Source organism: Jaculus jaculus, chromosome 5 (assembly GCF_020740685.1).
Source record: "Jaculus jaculus isolate mJacJac1 chromosome 5, mJacJac1.mat.Y.cur, whole genome shotgun sequence".
Classification (NCBI taxonomy): Eukaryota; Metazoa; Chordata; class Mammalia; order Rodentia; family Dipodidae; genus Jaculus; species Jaculus jaculus.
This window is the reverse complement of record NC_059106.1, coordinates 161416244-161435427: the sequence shown is the minus strand read 5'-3', so window position 1 is coordinate 161435427 and position 19184 is coordinate 161416244. Positions and strand designations below refer to the sequence as shown.

At 40.7% G+C, this 19184-nt stretch overlaps 1 protein-coding gene across 6 annotated transcripts in view; it reads right to left on the bottom strand.

Moving 5' to 3' along the window:
• Nucleotides 1–19184, bottom strand: part of Ttc3 (tetratricopeptide repeat domain 3) — a 129516-nt gene that overhangs the window by 81181 nt on the left and 29151 nt on the right. For 3 of the 6 annotated variants that reach the window (XM_045149854.1, XM_045149856.1, XM_045149855.1), the window contains exons 8-10: nt 18459–18553; nt 17435–17497; nt 9163–9217 (exon numbers count right to left, since the gene is read on the bottom strand). In XM_045149854.1, the coding sequence (XP_045005789.1) occupies nt 9163–9217; nt 17435–17497; nt 18459–18553 (213 nt within the window). Of the gene's footprint in view, nt 1–3159; nt 3261–9162; nt 9218–14477; nt 14617–17434; nt 17498–18458; nt 18554–19184 lie in introns of those variants that run through there. The other 3 variants (XM_045149857.1, XM_045149858.1, XM_045149859.1) reach the window with 3 other exon arrangements.

The following is a 19184-nucleotide window of genomic DNA, read 5'->3' as shown; positions in this document are numbered from 1 at the left end:
GGCAAGTGTGGGAGGATCACTATGAGTCTGAGGCCAGCCTGAGACTGCAGAGTGCGTTACAAGTCAGTGTAGGCTACAGTGAGATGCTACCTTGAAAAACAATATGGGGGAAAAATATGAAAAATAAAACAAACGGAGGAGGATATGAGAAGATAAGACATTTCATGTTCCTGGATAGGTAGAATTAATATTGTGAAAATCCTACCAATAGCAATATACAGTTTCAATGCAATACCAACAAAAATCCCAGCATTATCCTTGACAGAGAGAAAAAATAATCTCAAAATTTATATAGAATGGCAGAAGGACTCAGATATGAAAAGTATCCTCAGCAAAAGAAACATTTCTGGAGGTATCACCATAACCCAACCATACTACAAAGCCATAATAACCAAAACAGCATGGTACTGACATAAAAAAAAGACATATAGACCAATGGAACAGAATAGAAGACCCAGCCCTTAATTCAAGCAACCACAGCAACTTGATCTTTGACAAAGGAGCCAACAACGTTCACTGAAGAAAGGACAGCATCTTCAACAAATGTTGCTGGTCAAATTGGATAAACATACACACACACACACACACACACACACACACACACACGTAAATGAAACTAGAACCACTCCTCTCATCATGCACAAAAATCAACTACAAATGAATAAAGACCTCAACATCAACATAAGACCTGAAACTTAATTGCCTGGATAAAAAAATAGGAGGGACTCTCTGTGATACAGGAGAGGGGAAAGACCTACTGAATAATACTCCAGTAGACCAGGAAATTAAGCAATCATTCAACCAGTGGGATTTCATGAAGCTAAAAAGCTTTTGTACAAACATGCCATACAGAGTTAACAGACTACCCAAAGAATGGGAAAAAACCTTCACCAGCTATGCTGCTGACAGAGGCCTAATATCTAAAATCTACAAAGAACTCAAAAAATAGAACAACAACAACAACAACAACAACAAAAAATCAAACAATCCGCTCAAAAAATGGGGCAGACAACTGAATTCTCAATGGAAGAAATAGAAATGGCTAATACTCACTTAAGAAAATGTTCAACATCCCCAACCATCAGGGAAATGGAAATTAAAACAACTATGAGATTCCTCCTTACACCAGAAAGGATAGCAACCATTAAAAAAATCAACTGACAGGGCTGGAGAGATGGCTTAGTGGTTAAAGCATTTGCCTGCAAACCCAAAGGACCCAGGTTTGACTCCCCAGTACCCAAGTAAGCCAGATGCACAAGGTGGCATCTATCTGTAGTTTGCAGTGGCTGAAGACCCTGGCATGCCTATTCTCATTCTATCTGACTCTCTCTCTCTGTCTTTCTCTTTCTTTCTCAAATAAATAAATAAATAAATAGAATTACCTTAAAAAAATCAACTGACAATAATTGTTGGTGAGGTTGTGGGGAAAGAGGAACCAACCCTCACTCATTGCTGATGGGTTGCAAAGTTGTACAACCACTATGGAAATCAATATGGAAACTCCTTAAAAAGATGAAAATAGTCGGGCATGGTGGCACATGCCTTTGATACCAGCACTCAGGAGGCAGAGGTAGGAGGATCGCCATGAGTTCAAGGCCAGCCTGAGACTACATAGTGAATTCCAAGTCGGCCTGAGCTACACTGAGACCCTACCTTGAAAAACAAAACAAAACAAAACAAAACAAAACAAAAAGATGAAAATATAACTACCAACTGACCTAGTCATTCCTGTACTGGGCATCTACCCAAAAGGCTCCACTCTGCACTGCAGAGATATTTCCTTCACCATGTTTATATCTGCTCAATTCACAATAGCTAAGAATTGGAATCAACACAGATGCACATAGTTTGATGACTGGATTCTACTCAGCAGCAAGAAAACATGGTACACTGAAATTTGTTACAAAATGGACAAAGTTGGAGTGGATCATAGTAAGCATACTGACACAAACACAGGAAGATAAGCGTGGCATGTTCTCCCTCATCTGTGGTTCCTAACCTCAAACAGCTTGAGTTGCAGTCATACTTGACAGGCAACTCGAGGGTTAGATAATAGGAGTGGAAATTTCTCAAGGGAAGAGGAATGGAAGGGTTGGGGGAAAGGGAGATATAGACAAAACTAAATCCAAAATGAATTCATTTCATGGAAACCTTTCTCCTGGATAACAGACTAAATGATATAACCCTTAACAGGAGTACGCATGGAGTAGCTGGTAAAAAGAGTGTGCATGGATTATCTGGAGAGAGTGGGATGAAGCCTAACCCTAAAACATTTGTCTCTGGCCTGTAACTCCCAGTACCAGATTGAGTTGTTGATCAGAGATACCTTTGAGGTTCCCAAAACAAGACAGGCTTCTGTCAAAGCACTTGGTTACCATATGAGGAAAAAGGTAATACCCTATTGCTGAAGACACCACATGCTGCTGACACAGAACATTGAGAGATCCAGATGGAATCTGGAAAGAAGCCACTTCCCAGATGGTTAGCCCATACAGTGCTGAAAGCAATACATGAGCTGCTGAAAATGGCCAACAGCCGTACGTGCTAACAGGGAACACTGCTACACAAAAGCAACCAGCCTGACAAGATGGACCTGCCTGTGCAATAGTGGCACCCAGCCCAGCTGGGTAACCAATGGCTCTCTGATTGGCTAAGAGATCTGCACAGTACAAAGGAACCCTTAGCTGGAACTGGGAACCTAGTCAGAATCCTATGGATACCAAGATTATGGACTCTAACAAGAAGCTCCCACTAGACTTTAGCCAATCAAAATCTCTCTTAATAATGTCATCCCAGTGAACCTGTGCTGTCCTCATTCTCCTCTGGAGAATCTGGTTTTCTTTTTCAGAAGGCAGCTAGAACCAGGAGACAAACCACACCACACACATCAGCCAGTGCCCAAGTGAAACCACAGTGGAATTGGCAAGATGAGCAAGAGGACTGCTTTCACAGCAAGCCTGCCAACCAAGGTCATGGAGACAGACACTGCGGTTACTGAAATGCACCAAAGCAAAAATCTAGAACCTCCTGAGAGCACAACACGAAAATAAACTAAAAACACACCCAATAAGATCAGGGATTTTGCAGAAGGGGGGGCACAGAAAGACTGTGAGAGCCACAGAGTAGAAGCGAATGTCCAGAGGCACTGCCCCCACTTACAATGACTGATGCTGCCACATCTCATAACCCGCAACCCCACGGAGAATAGCAGCAATCCGAGGAAACGATGGTACTAACGTATGATGTGTCCATACAAGTTTCTACTTATAAAAAAAGGAAAGAAAAAGAAACATCAGTTTTATTAATCAAATTGGAAGGCATGTGTTTATGTGTGTTTACTTCTACGTTCTTGTCTTGTGAGTTCTAGAGTGGTGTAAGGCACACTATTCAGGCCTATATCACAGATAATCACTTCAGATGACATTCCATGTACCACTATTTTCTTTAAGGGTAAAGATCCTACTTCTTGATACCTGAGGTATAAGAGACAAAAAGACCTTTCAGATACCCTGTAAGGTCAAAATCTCTAAACAATGGTCAACTTCAAAGTGTAAATAACTGCTTTAAAAAAAGGAAAGCACAATGGTACCAACATGTGATGTTGCCATATTAAGTATGTCCATAATCAATAAAAAAAGTTAAAGTAATTTCTTAGCTCCAAAAAAAAGTAAAACATAGCTAGCATAGGAAATGATAAATCAAGCCATTATATGCTACATTGTAGTGAATAGTAGTTTTCATTTCTCCCCATTATTTTACCGCCTACTAGATCCTTTTCCCAAATTATTTAAAATTCAGCACAACTACTGATGGTTGAGAAGGGTTTATTGATCCTTTTGCTAAACTAGTTTGAAGCTTAAGTTTAAAGTATCTGTAAAAAAAGAAAATAATGAAACCAATTACCAGATGTTTATTCTCCCTTTGCCACTCTTGTTTTCTACCATGTAAGTGGGAAGTTCCCTATTGTCTGCCTGCCTCACACCCCTCACATAGAGACCACCACTTCCAGGACCTCAGTCATGACAGGACTGCCAATCTAGCCCTACACCCTAGCCAGGCACACAGCGAAGTGAAAACATGGCTATGACCCAGGAAAGGACTAATGGAAATATACGAGTTCCAGCTACTGTGACTGATCCGCAGGTCTGACTCAGTCAGTATCACCCTGAAGCATCCCTCAGGTTGTCTATGTAGCTATCAATGAGGGAAGTTGTCTTTTCTCTGGACTAGTCTCTACTGGTTTGGGGCTCCAAAATTTTATGTGGTAAAAGTCTTTCTAAAATGAAGCAGAAGAGGGCTGGAGAAATGGCTTAGTGGTTAAGGTGCTTGCCCATAGCCTAAGGAACCATGTTCAACTCCACAGATCCCACATAAGTCAGACATTCAAGGTGATGCATGTGCAAGGTCATACATGTACACAGGGTGGCACACGTATCTGGAGTTCAGTTGTAGAGGCTGGAGGCCCTGGCACACCAATTCTCCCCGCCCCATAAAAAGGCCAGTCTGTTGGGCTTGGCACCAAAAATAAAATAAAACACTAAACTAAAATGAAGTAGAAGAGCCTCTGCTCTAACTTCCCTCCCAGCAAGACTGGGCTGCCTTCCTCCCAAAACTCATACCAAAGACAGAAAGAAACCACAGCTTGAAAACGACACTGGACTTTGGGCAGTGTTGCAGTCAGGTTCACACTGCTGGCAAAAATCACCCGACCTAGAGGAGCTGTTGGAGGGAAAAATGGCTTATTTTGGCTTGCAGACTCAAGGGAAACTCCACGAGGGCAGGGACAAATGATGGCATGAGCAGAGGGTGGACATCACCCCCTGGCCAACATAAGGTGGACAAAAGCAACAGGAGTGTGCGCCAAACACTGGCAAGAGGAAACTGGCTTTAATACTTATAAGCCTGCCCCCAACAATATACCACCTCCAGGAGGCATTAGTTCCCAAATCTCCATCAGCTGGGAACCTAGCATTCAGAACACCTAAGTTTACGGGGGACACCTGAATCAAACCACTACATTTTGCCCCTGGTCCCCATAAACTGATAACCATCCACGATATAAAATGTAATGCATTCAGTCCCTTTAGAAGTCCCCATAGTTTTTGCAAATCCTAATGAGTTTCAAACATCCTCATAGTCCAAGGTCTTTTAACTGAGACATAATACCAAAAAAATCCCCCCCCCAAAAGCCATAATGGCACAGAATAAACATTCCCACTGCAAAAGATGGCATTGGGCATAGCAAAGAAATACTGAAACAATACAAGATTTAAACAGGGCAAACACCAAACTCTGTAGATCCAAGTCCAACAACTCTACCTAGTGACAAGTCTCCAAGTTCGATAATTCTAACCACCAACAAGTCTCTGGAATTCCAATTCTGTCCCTGTAGCTAGGCTACTCACAGTCCTGGAAAACTTTATCCAGGGCAGGCAGCTTTCTTTAGCAGCCATCTCATGGTCCCGGCATCTCCACTGGGTCTCCACTGCAACTCACAGTTTATCCTCACAGCTCCATCAGGTCTCCATGCAGGCAATCCTTAGCAGACCTGCTTCCTACTGTCCATGGCCGTTTCCGAAACACAAGACTGTGTTGCAAACTCAATGACCCTTTCTTTCCTACATTTCTTATATTCCACAATTATCAGGTCGGGTGCCAATTTGTTAATCCGGGGGGAATAAAGCAGACTTTGAAGAACAAGACACTCCTTGAGCACTCAGGCATCTTCAAAAGAGTCTACATTCTTTCTATTGTCCCAATGCAGGTTAGCTGGCCCAGTATCAATGGTTGTAATCTCTCATACAATTGCAGCTGAACAAACAGAAGTTTTAGCCCCAAAATTTCTTTCTGTGCCATATGCCTCGGCTCACATCAGTCTGTTTCTATGCAAAGCAACAATATAAAAGTTCTCAGGACATGAATATAACAGCAAGCCTCTCACAAAAACTGCTTCTAGCCCAGTCTACCCTTACAAGCCAAACCTCACAGTCCATAGCTCTTACTGCATTCAGGTCTTTCAACTCTTGACCAGAATCGTCCATCAAGCTGAACTTACAGCATTGCAAGGTGTTGCTTAGACCAAGGTTTCAAATCCTTCCAGATTCCTCTTGGAAAATCAGCTCCAAAAGGCCAAAGCCTCAGTATCAGGTGTCTAGCAGAAACCCCACTCTCGGTACCAACTTTACTGTTGCAGTCAGGTTCACACTGCTGGTAAAAATAACACAACCAAGAGCAGCTTGTGGGAAAAAGAGATTTATTTTGGCTTATAGACTTGAGGGGAATTTCTATGATGGCAAAGGAAAATGATGACATGAGCAGAGAGTGGACATTATCCCCTGGCCAACATAAGGTGGACAATAGCAATGGGAGAGAGTGCCAAACACTGGCAAGGGGAAACTGGCTATAACACCCATAAGCCCACCCCCAACAATACACCACCTCCAAGAGGTGTCAATTCCCAAATCTCCACCAGCTGGGAACCTAGCATTCAGAACACCTAAGTTTATGGGGGACACCTGAATCAAACCACCCCAGGCAGTAAAGCAGAATGATCTGTGAAAGAAAAGAAAGACAGTAAGTGCTAAGATGGCTCCAACTTATGGTTTAGGTATTTAAGAAATTATGAAAATTATTATGAAAGAATTCAGGCAGAGACTGGCTAAATACTAAAAGAAAGGGAAAAGTATGGGCGGGAGAGATGGCTTAGTGGTTAAGCACTTGCTTGTAAAGCCTAAGTACCCCAGTTCGAGGCTCAATTCCCCAAGACCCACGTAAGCCAGATGCACAAAGTGGCACACACATCTGGAGTTCCTTTGCAGTGGCTGGAAGCCCTGGTACACCCATTCTATCTCTCTTTCTCTCTGCCTCTTTCTCTCTCTGTCTGTCGCTCTCAAATAAAAAAAACTAAATAAATGAATTTTTTTTTTTAAAGGAAGGGAAAAGTAAAGCAGAAAACGAGGATAGGCAACATGTGTAAAAGTCAAGTTTGGCATTTCAGTAATGTGGCCAGGACACATTTCACTGAGAAGATACGGAGTAACGCATGAAAGGCAGTAAGTAAGCTAACCACTACTAAGGAGAGCATTCAAGAAAAAAAGAACAAATACAAAGTGAAAGGAATAGTAAGGAAGCTGAGAGCCTGAGATGTAGCTCAGTGTTACAGCACTGGCCCAGCAGATGGCAGATGTGAAGCCTTAGGTTTAATCACCAGGACTCCTGTCCCTCCCCCCTCAAAAAAATCACACTGTCAAGACTACCTTTGTATATTTCTTTTTTTTTTAATTTTTTATTTATTTATTTGAGAGTGACAGACACAGAGAGAAAGACAGAGGGAGGGAAAGAGAGAGAATGGGCGCGCCAGGGCTTCCAGCCTCTGCAAACGAACTCCAGACGCGTGCGCCCCCTTGTGCATCTGGCTAACGTGGGACCTGGGGAACCGAGCCTCGAACCGGGGTCCTTAGGCTTCACAGGCAAGCGCTTAACCGCTAAGCCATCTCTCCAGCCCAACCTTTGTATATTTCATGTGTGCATATACACAAAAAAAATTCTAAGGTACACACATGTGAGATCAAATAATTACCATAGTACATACATATAGGTCCAAGCAACTTCCTAGGGCACACACATGTAGAATTGATTATGGGTTATATACACCATAGTGCTTTCTGAATAAATTATAAGCAATTCACATTCCCACCCAATTATTGAACATTTCTATTAGTAGTCACTCAGTACAATACTCAGGGACCTCAATCTCTTTAAATTTTGCCAATCTGGGCTGGAGAGATGGCTTAGTGGTTAAGCGCTTGCCTGTGAAGCCTAAGGACCCCGGTTCGAGGCTCGGTTCCCCAGGTCCCACGTTAGCCAGATGCACAAGGGGGCGCACGCGTCTGGAGTTTGTTTGCAGAGGCTGGAAGCCCTGGCGCACCCATTCTCTCTCTCTCCCTCTATCTGTCTTTCTCTCTGTGTCTGTCGGTCTCAAATAAATAAATAAATAAAAAATTTAAAAAAAAATTTTGCCAATCTGAGGACCCCAAATATAAGTTGTTTTATTTAGTCTTAAATATGTGGTCTATGTTCTTGAAGCCTTCTTCTCTATTCCTGTTTCCATTTTCTATGTTTGTGCCAACCCCCCAAAACTGAAATTACTAAGAAATACAGCATTTCTTATTTCTACTGACTATTCACTCTTCTGTGAAATCTTTACCAATCATTTTCTACTAGATTTCTTTATTTTTATATGAACTGACTTCATTATTTATTTGTTTGAGAGATAGAGGAAGAGACAATGGGCGTGCCAGGGCCGCCAGCCACTGCAAACGAACTCTAGCAGCATGTGCTTCCTTGTGCATATGGCTGACGTGGGTCCTGGGGAATTGAACCGGGGTCCTTAGGCTTTGCAGACAAATGCCTTACCACTAAGCAATTTCCCCAGCCTTCTACTGGATCTCTTAATTACTTTAGGAGTATTCTGCATATAAATCCCATCACTTATGTTATTTATATGAAAAATGATCTCCTAGCCTCTTGTTTTATTCATTTCTTTTGACATACAGAAGTTTTTAAGTTTGATATAGTCAGTCACACCAAACTCAGGTTTGTCCACGGCAGATCTGTGTGTTGTGTTCCTTAAGAGATGTGGGTACACAGCAATGTCAGAGTACATCCTGGCATGCAGAAAACCCCGGATTTAATGTAAAGAAAGGAAGCAAAGGAAGGGCTGGAGAGAAAAAGGAAGGGAAGAAAAGGAAAAATGATAGGAAAAGTAGATAATGAAGGGGAAGGAGGGGGAGAGAAAAGAGAAAGGAGGGAAGAAGACAGGGAGAGAATGACGAAAGGAGGGAGGCAGGGAAGGAGGGAGGGCGTGGGGATCGCTTCCCATTCTGAGGTTATAAAGGCAGTCTATAGTTCCTCTCATACTTTTAATTCCATTTCTCACATTTAGACACATCTAATAGGGATGTACAAACATTACCTCTCAATTGCTAAGGTACCTTTCCCCTTAGTCCCCACTGTGAGGACACACACACACCCCTCACAGCTGCTGAGGCCCTGTACTGAGAGTCAAACTCAAGATTCTCATTTCCTATTACTAAGCTCTTTGTAGTTTCATAAAACTATGGCTCATTTACTTGCTCAATGTAGGCAACAGAAGCAACTTACCTTTGACCAGGTGTTCTTCAAAACAGTGGCTCTCTTTCCATCACCAAGTGCATTTCTAAAAGGAAAAATAAAAAATAAAAATATTTAAACATTCTCATTCTTTTACTGCAAAAATGGTGTCAATTTGTACATTGTGAACTTTCCACATATATTTCCTAGCAAAAAAAAAAAAAACCCAATTTAAAAAAATCTGTACCATATACATCCATTATAGAAAATTTGGAAAATACAGAAAAGTAAAACAAAGGGAAAAAGTCATCCAGAGTCATAATCGCAACTACCCAGGATTAACTGTAGTGTTTCCTGCAGGAATCTTTTCCACATCTGTGCTTATGACTTGTACATTTCCCTGCACTATTTTTGTCTTTGAATAAGACTTCTGATCTCCAAAAATAGAACTCCCAAGTGTTCCAAACAACATGTAATGATCACAGCGTGGATGCTGGAACATGAATCTTGAGTACAACTCAACTGCTAATCTTCCTGAAGCCTTTGGGAAATAACTGGCTCTCCAGCCCACTTTTTCATTGGCAGATTGATGATAATTATGTTTTAGCTGCTCTGTTGGGGTAGGTACTAACTGAGAAATTGTGTTAGAAAATATACATTGTAAACTGTCGCGTACTAACAGATCCATATTGCAGTCTCTGGGCTCCCTGGCTTCCATGGCTTCATTAACCTCCTCAAGCCCTTGTTTAACATAGCCAGCTGGAACTTAGCACCACTCAAATGTGGCCACACTCTAAGATCAGCATCCCTTTCTTTCCTGTATCTGCTCTTACTCCATCTTACTATTCTACTCACCTACTTTTGCTTCTCTATTGAAATGTCTAGTGTAAACTCCTGGTTCACTGTCGCATATACACACATCAATTCATCACACTTAATGAGATCACAAGGAAAACTGAAACAGGTAACTTATACTATCAGACATCAACACCTACTAAAGGTATTTACCAAAAATAAATAAACAAAAACCTAAAGATAGACAACCTGATCAATAGAAAAGAATAAGAAAAAACAGGAATAGATTCTGCATACAATTTATATGAATAAGTATGTATTTATGACAAAAATGACACCAGCGTGCATGGAGGAAGTATATTCTTTTGGCACTGGGGGTTGGAGAGATGGCTCAGCAGTTAAAGGTGCTTAGTTTTAAAGCTTGACACCCATGGTCCAATTCCCCAGTACCCATTTACAGCCAGATGCACAAAGTGGCTGGTGCATGTGTCTAGAGTTTACAAAGGAAACAGGCCTTAGTGTATCCATTCTCTCTTACACATACTCTCTCTTAAATAAATAAAAATTAAAAAAATAGATGACACTGGTCATCACTTCAGTCATATGAATGTTAAGCCCTCCTTCACAATAAGTACAAAAACCAATTCCAAAAGGCCTGTAGATCCAAGTAGCAAGTTAAACTTTTAGAAAAAAAAAAACAGGGACCACTTTGATGGCCTTTCAGTAGCCTATTATAAACAGAACACCAGAAGTGTTTACCATAAAGGGGAAAAGGAATAAATGTATTATATTAAAATTAGTAGCTTTTTGTGAAAAGGAAACAATGGCGAGTGCTAAAAAGGCAGCGAGTGAGACGTATTAGCAAAAATATGTTTAAGCAGTGACTCCCACCCAGACTACAAAAACCAAGTTCCACATATGAGTAAGACATTCTATTAAAGAGAAAAAGAAAAAAAGAAAAAAAAAATACCAGCAAAACACCAACAAAGCATTTCACTGAATCTGGACAGTCAATAAGCAGATCAAAAATACTCAAGCAGCCTGGCGTGGTGGCACACACCTGTAACCTCAGTACTCAGGAGGCGGGGGGGGGGGGGCAGAGGTAGGGGGATCACTGTGAGTTTGAGGGCAGCCTGAGATTACATAGTGAATTCCAGGTCAGCCTGGACTAGAGACAGACCCTACCTCAAAAAACAAGCAACAAGCCGGGCATAGTGGCGCACGCCTTTAATCCCAGCACTCGGGAGGCAGAGGTAGGAGGATCGAAGTGAGTTCGAGACCACCCTGAGACTCCATAGCCTGGGCTACAGTGAGACCCTACCTCGAAAAACCAAAAAAATAAAAAATAAAAAAAATAAACCCAACAACAACAAAAATATACTCAAGCATCCTAAATCAAGTTATAAAATGTATACTAGAAGTTCAGTACTTGAACCACTAAACACCCACCATGTATAACATGAAAGATGCAAAAAAAAAAAAAAAATGCTGCTGAGGCTATGGACCTGAAACTGACTGCAAAATGGCACAATAACATGTACAATTGTACAACAATGCTGAATACAAACATGCTCTCTGTTCAACTCCACTCAATCAGACATGCAACAGAAACTGATATGTAAGCTAATACTAGCTGTAAAAGCCAAATACTATGAACTTGCCAAAATGCCCATCAATAGCAAAATGGATAAAATGTAGTATATTCATGCAATAGATGAACACTTTACAAGTGCATGCAAAATATGGATCTCAAAAACAATGTGAGAGCCAAACACAGAAGAGCACATGGCATATGATTCCATCTATATGCACAAAACAGGCAAAACTAAGTCTGGGTGTCTAGACAGTGGGTGTCTCGGGGAAGGAGGAACAAGGAGTACCTGGGCAGTAGGGCTGTGCTGTGGGCTCTGGTTTCAGTTGTCTGGTTTCTGAAATTCACCCTATGCCCTTAAGATACATGTATTTTACACTATGTGTACAAAGATCCACTGTTAAAGATCCCAAAGAAAAGCTGGCCTTCTGCTGGACACTGTCTTATCTGGTCTGATGTCTGAACTACAACTGTCCTGTCATACTGAGGGGGCAACTTGGTGACCATATCACACTCTGACACAACCTTAGAGCTGCCTTCTTCTGGAACTCATGAATCAGGTTTTCTTCACCAACTGAATCAGTTTGTTACCTAAAGCTAAAAACATCCCAATTCAGCAAGTCCTAGACTCCCCCGTCTTTCCCGGAGCACCTTTAGAAGGCGCCTTCATCTACTATGTCTAGTTCACATTTCTCAACTCATGGCCATCTACTTCTGTACCAAGCTTCCCCAACAGCTCCTATGGATACTCAATGCTATCCATATTCCTAAATCTAAGTCCCACCTAACTGCTCCCCAGCAGTCACAGACACTGCTGGCCACTGCCTTGCACGACACCACAGCGGTTCCCGATTACCCCTCTAGCCACCTCTCTGAGCACCTTCAGCTCTGATTTTCTCTGACTCTGTATTTCTCAAGGTTCAGCCTCAGCTCCTCTTTTAAGTCTTGGACCACGCTCTCTGCTGGGAAGCTTAAAACAGTCCAATGCTCACACAACAAGCTCCAAGAATTAAATACGGCAAAGCTAATTACAGCAGCATGTGTAATGTATTCCCATTTGTATTTTTAAAAGCAGTATGTTAGACTAAATCAGTAGAAATTGCTTATATTCTGATGGGTAAAACTGAGATTTCACTTGGTTCAACACAAGTAACTTCATAAGCATGCAACATCATGGGAACGACAGGACGTGAGGAGAGTAGAAAACGAGTGAGCCGCACAGGAATTTCAGCGTATGCTTTTCTGCTCAAACTGCTACCATATGTTTATCAGTTGTTTTCTAAAAAAGGGGATATAACCCAAGGAAGACTAGTAATTATGTTTTCCTGAAAAGCAAACTTGATACTTCTAAATAAAGAGACCATACAATTAATAAAGAAGAATAACTCACCAAACACCACATGTGTGTGCACATGCGTGCACACACACACAAACACATATACACACACTTTTTTTTTTCTCATAGAAATACAGTTAAGTAGATATACCTCTAGTCTCAGAAATTCAGAAAACAAATCAACAAACTCATTTAAAGTCTGCCTGTATGCTACTAATCACAGTTAGGGTATGATGGAAGGGAATGTCACAAATAAATAAATATTAAAAGGTCAAGTCAGTATCTGCTTTAAAAACTTGGGATTTTCCGAAGCAAATGGGGAAATATTCATGGTTTACTTTCTCCTTCTCTAATCACATTTTCTCTTAACATTGTTCATTCTAACCCCAGAGAAACTTGAGTTCCACAGAAATTATTTCAGCAGTAAATATGCCAACTCTACTCACATACAATACTCACTATTTTTAACCTAGATTATAGATGTGACTGATTCCTTTCCCTACATTCTAAAAAGAAAATTTGTGGTTACTTCTATTTCAAGTATTACTCTAGTAATGTCCTACAGTGACAAACCGTCTCTGAAAAGTACACTTCTAGAACACCAGAATAAAAGGAATCTCACCAAAGCCAGGAGCATGGCACGCACTGCCCACATCCCCAAGCTCAAGATTCCAAGGGCGGAGATGCAGTAGGAGCAGAGCAGGTCACTGACAGGAGGCAGTTCAGTTCCCTCAGCCCAACTCACCCCCCCCCCCCCCCCCCCCCCCCCCCCCCCCGTCTCTACATTTCCCAGCATACCACCTACAGACCCAGAGGGGTTTACTTGCCTCTCGGCCTCACCTATATTCACTCAATGCTCTCTGGTTTACCAACTGTGTTTCTTACAGCATTATAATCACCTCTGTGGCCACTCTGACCATTTCAGAATGAAGCATTTGCTTCCCCCCCCTTCTGCCTTCATCTCATTCTTCCCCCTGCCACTGGCCTTGAAGTGCTTACATTTATCTCCTTTCAAGATCACTTTCACTTATTTTAGCCTTGATATTTCACTGATTTGGGCCCCCTTGTTTTTCCATTTTAAATAACACTTTAGCTTTTTATCAAGTATTTCAAGTACATGTAAAAATTCAGAGAATAACATTAACATAATGAACACTTGTATACTGGGTACCAACTTAGCAAGAAATCAACATTTTGCCATATTTACTTCAGCTCTTTTTGCAGTTAGTTGACATTCACTTTGTACCACCACTCCCATATTCAAACCCTCCGTTTTTCCCCAGAGATAGCCACTTGCCTAATGTGTAACATGCATTTTAAAAACATTATACATACTCTATGTTAGTTACGAATATGCACATTGATTCTGCATGTTTTAAAACATTATATAAATGGCATCATAATATACAAATCATTCTGTTGCTTTTTCACTCCACATTGTGCTCATTTTAACCATTTAGTATTCCATTATATGAATATACCAGTAATCATTTACCCATTCCCCTACTGATGGACATTTACGTGGTCTCCACAGCTTTCCCCTCTCACACACACTACATGAAGGCTTGTACAATCTTCTTGGGTACACACTGAGTTTGGAAGGGATGGCCCTAGGAGTAGGCTGCAGAGTATGCACATCTTCACCTTGTCAGATTGCTCTCCAAAGTGACTGTACCAATTTACACTTTCTCCAGCCGAGTATCAAAGTTTCCTTTGTTCCACATCCTCTCAAACACTTGGTATTACGAAGTTTTAAAAGTTTTTGCCAATCTGATGGGTATGAAAGAGAAACTTGTAGTTTTTAATCTGCATGTCATGTAAGGATAGTCAGGTCCTCATCAATGTTTGACTATTCAAATTATTTATCTTTAAAATGTTGAAATTTCCACACACCCCTTTTATTCTATTGTCATCTTTCCATACTGATTAACAGTAGAGGCAGCATCCAGGTTGTCTGGGCTCAAATTCCGGCTGCACCACACCTTGCCTAGTATTAGGCACTTTGCTTGGGCTCCTCACAACTCAGCTTTCTCATCTATAAAGAGGCAGCAGCACCCACCTCTCATGGTTGTGAGGGGTTTTAGGAGTCAATACGCAGAAAGTACTCAGAACAGAGCCTGTCATGTTGCAAGATACCATATTGTTATTTTTACCTTTTCAGAGGGTATCTTGCCAAGGTTTTTTTTTTTCAATTAAATGTTTTTTTCAATGCTTTGATTTCTTTTCTAATTTTTGGATCAAATTACTTCTATAATTTGTGACTTTAATCCTTTTATTCCTATTTATAGTGGAAATGAAAAATGTTCCATTTTAGTTCTTTTATAGCTCAATGCCTATTTTTACAACAACAAATGGAACAATTTAGTCTAATGAAACAACTGAGGAATGCATTTGTTCCTGAACTGGGGGAAGGTGGCTGTCCTTATAGCTGCTCAGACAGACTCCGGTGGCAGAGCTAGCCTTCATCTGATGTGAGAGCCTAAAACAGCTCAATCCTGGCAATCCAGCTAAATTCCTTTCTCAGAACATAGGACCTCCTATAATATGGAGGGCACATGTCCATGACTAGCATCACATCTTAAATCACAGTGCATCAGGAGGTACAGATGGTGAAAATTCTATGCCCACATTACTGAGATCATATAGACAATGTATAAGAAGATAGGAAATACCAGCAAAACCAGTGTAGCTTAGCTCTGTGCATTAAATGGGCATTAATACGTAACAGTGGTTGCCTAATAAGGACCAAAGGTTCTCAATGCTGCTGACCTGCCTTAGTGAAAACATAGATGTGTTCATCCAAAGCTAGAACATCAGGTAGGGTACAAGAACAGGCCCACATCCCTATTCTTGCCCTTTACCTCACCAAGCTATCTGGTGTCTGCATGTCTACCTTCATCCACCTCTTGTTGCAGGCTTTTAGGAAGATGCTCCTCACATGTCTAGCATTCAACACTCATCAAAGAAGAATCACCCTGGTTTGTCTCTCAGCTCTCAGAACTGAAGAGTAGACGGCCTTCTGGCCAGCAAGGTTTTAGATAGGCATCTCAATTTTCCTAAAAGGCTAGCCCAGTTTTAAACCTATTCATCTGATCTTGAAAGCACACAAATTCACCTTCAAATAGCACAGAATATCTGTGATTCTGGACCTAGCCAGAAGCAATAACCTAGACATTTGTAGCTCATTCTTGTCAGAACCAGTTGAGAACAGTAGTATTGAAGGAAGACTGTGCCAAGCCCATCCATTCCTCTAGTCTAGATAGCCTCGGATTATCCACGGCTTAAGCCATCTAAAAGCTGCATAACGTAATACAGCGGTATTCTCCAAGGTGGTTGGATTACTGGTGATTTTTATTTTCTTCTTTTTAACCTCTTGTATTTTCCAAATTTTCTACCATGAGAATGTGTTCTGTTTATAATAAAAGAGAAACACAGTCAACGTTACTTTTCACAAGCTACATAGTTGGAAGACGCTACACCTCCCCCTCCCTCCCTCCCACCCACATCCCAATGCAGTTGTCTTTACAGCTACAGAAACAGCTAGCATTAAGTTCTCTCAGATTCCATAATTTCTCAGAAAACTTATTTGCAAAACCCAAAACTGATTTTTCAAAATGTTCTTTCCTATGAATAGCAATTTTGCTGGGATTTCTTTATATCCTTCAATTAAATTAAGAACCCAAAGAATTTCTTTTTAACTTTTAACAGGAAAACACTTTCAATCAAGCAATTGGTATACTATCTCCTCAGAAACAATGAGAACTATGTAGCTTTCATTTTGAGCAACAGGAGATCAAAGGTAAATATGAATTGTAACTCATACCCAGGCAGGACCTTAGGTCTAGGCAGCTTGTTTGGAGGACCCCAGCCTCTACCTTGGTTTTCTACCTTGTTGTGTTTTGAATATTCTTCTACTACATGGAGGTTTTCTTAGAGTCAGCCTTAAACCCTCTTATGATAAGGCAGGACAGCTGAGTACAACAATACAATTCATATAACATAGCAATGTTTATAATGTACATACTAAATTTTTTAAATGAAGGGCAATAAGATCATAGTAGAGTGTCTCTCTCATCTGGTAAAAATTAATGGGAAAGTTCAAGTTCAACCGAAGGGACTAAGAATTAATTTTGATTATGTTCTCTTTTATACCATTCATATTTCTATGCATTCTTTCATGTAGGATGGATATTTACTTAAGTGTTTTATACCAAGACAAACAAACAATACAGCCAAAATGCACTATGGAGGTTAAATGGAACAAAAAGACTTAATACACTGTAGGAGTTACCAACAAAGGCTTTAATGGAATGAGCCAAGATCTGTCTCGGCATCACCACTCACGAGTGGTAGGAATTGGTCCACAGGTAGTATAGTATATAAAGCGTAACATAACCTACCTACTAGGGGTGCCGTGAGACTTACATAACGTAGGGAGTATTTAAAGTCATGCAGGACCTATGCTTGCACTCCGCCAGTCATTATAGATAAAGCCCTTTTTTAACCACTTAACTATTTCTGACAACTATTTGCATATCTGAAAACCAGAAATGTTTCCCTGTAATGGGAACTTAGCAATTAGGGCATTTTAACCAACTTACCTTAATTGTCCAGTGCGAAGAAAACAAAGAGCTCGGTTACCATAAAGAAGGTGGTTTTCGGGTCTTAAAAAGAAGTAAAGTTTCGTCAGTAAAGCACATATATATAAAACAAAAATCACACTGACGACATAAGACATTTAGAAAAAAACTTTTTTTTTTTTTTTAAATTTTACATCTATGTGGCAGAGCAGAAGAATATAGGGTTTGGAGTCTTAACTGGCCAAGCCTCAGTTCCTTCATTTCCTCAATAAACTTGTTCAAACCAACCTAAATTACCCTGTATCCAGAATGAAGAAAATTATTGATGGCCACCCCATTTGGGCCATTGTGAGCTGTAGATCAGACCTATGATTACAAAGTTAGCCAATTAAAAGGTATGCTGAGAAGACAGGGTAACTTATTTAAGTTCCACTTCATCCTTAATAGAGTAGGGTAGCAGTTGTTAGGTGTTGCATGCAACTGGGTTCCCCCATTCCCCGTGGAGATGAACACGGTAGAAAAGGGAGAGGCCTACGCAGCTCTTAGCCCAGCTCAGATGATCAGCAGCTGAGTACGCACACAGGGAGGAAGGCTGCGACCCTCCAGCAGCAGAAGATGATGATGCGGTAGAGAGGGCACGTGCATTCTCCTAACAATTACAGCTATTTCCCTTTAAAAATTTCATCTAAGAAAGCAAAACCTCCCAAATGGGTGAAATTTAAATATGAAGAACTAACGTTTTCTGATCAGTTAATAATATGGATGGAATTAGTTGGCAGCAAAATGAGAACAAGACAGAATAGCTGACTCTACTGGAAAAGTCTCAGGTGGAGGGTGGATCAGAGTAGAAACAAATTCTCTATTTTACAAAACTTGAGTTACAATACATGACTGGCTACAACCACTGCTATTAATGCCTAAAGACAAAAAAAAAGCCTCTATTTTGCTTAGCAAACTGAAAGATACTCTGTAATTTCTCCTCTTGCTCCTACATTCTAACTTGATCTGCCACATAAAGAGTTTTATTGCTCTATGTTGCTCTTACCTATATTCAATGGCTCTGGTGTAATAAATAATAGCTATATCAAATCTTTGTTTGGAAAACTCTTCATTTCCTTTCATTTTCATGAGCTCTCCTTGCTGAGAAACCAAGGTGAAAGAAGACCCATCAATTAGCTCCAAAGACAATCAAGAACCCAATACGTAGGAAAATGGATTTGGGTTTCTATTGTTGAACTCAGAAGTAATGGAGGGGATGATTTATGTAGAAAACAAAACTTGAACCACTAATATTTTGTTATACACAGTTGGCCCCCCATGTCTATAGTTTTTGCATCTGCAGATTCAACCATTTACAGATTTGAAAAAATGCCCTTTAAGGGCTGCTAGAGAGACAGTTTAGCAGTTATGGTGCTTGCCTGTGAAGCTTAGAGACTCAGGTTCGATTTCCCAGAACCCACATAAGCCACATGCATGTGGTGGAGCATTTGTCTGGAGTTTGTTTGCTGTGGCTAGAGGCCCTGGCATGTCCATTCTCTTCCTCCCTCCCTCCCTCCCTCTCTCTCTCTCTCTCTAATAAATAAATAAAATATTTTTAAAATGTCCTGTAAAGTACAAACGGCTATTCTTTGACATTCTTCCCAGAACAATACAGTGTAATGAACATGTCCTACACTGTACTAGGTATGAGAAAGAATCTAGAGATGACAGGAACATGTGTTTGTTCTTTTATGTAAGAAACTTGAACACCTGCAGGTTTGGGCGTCACAGG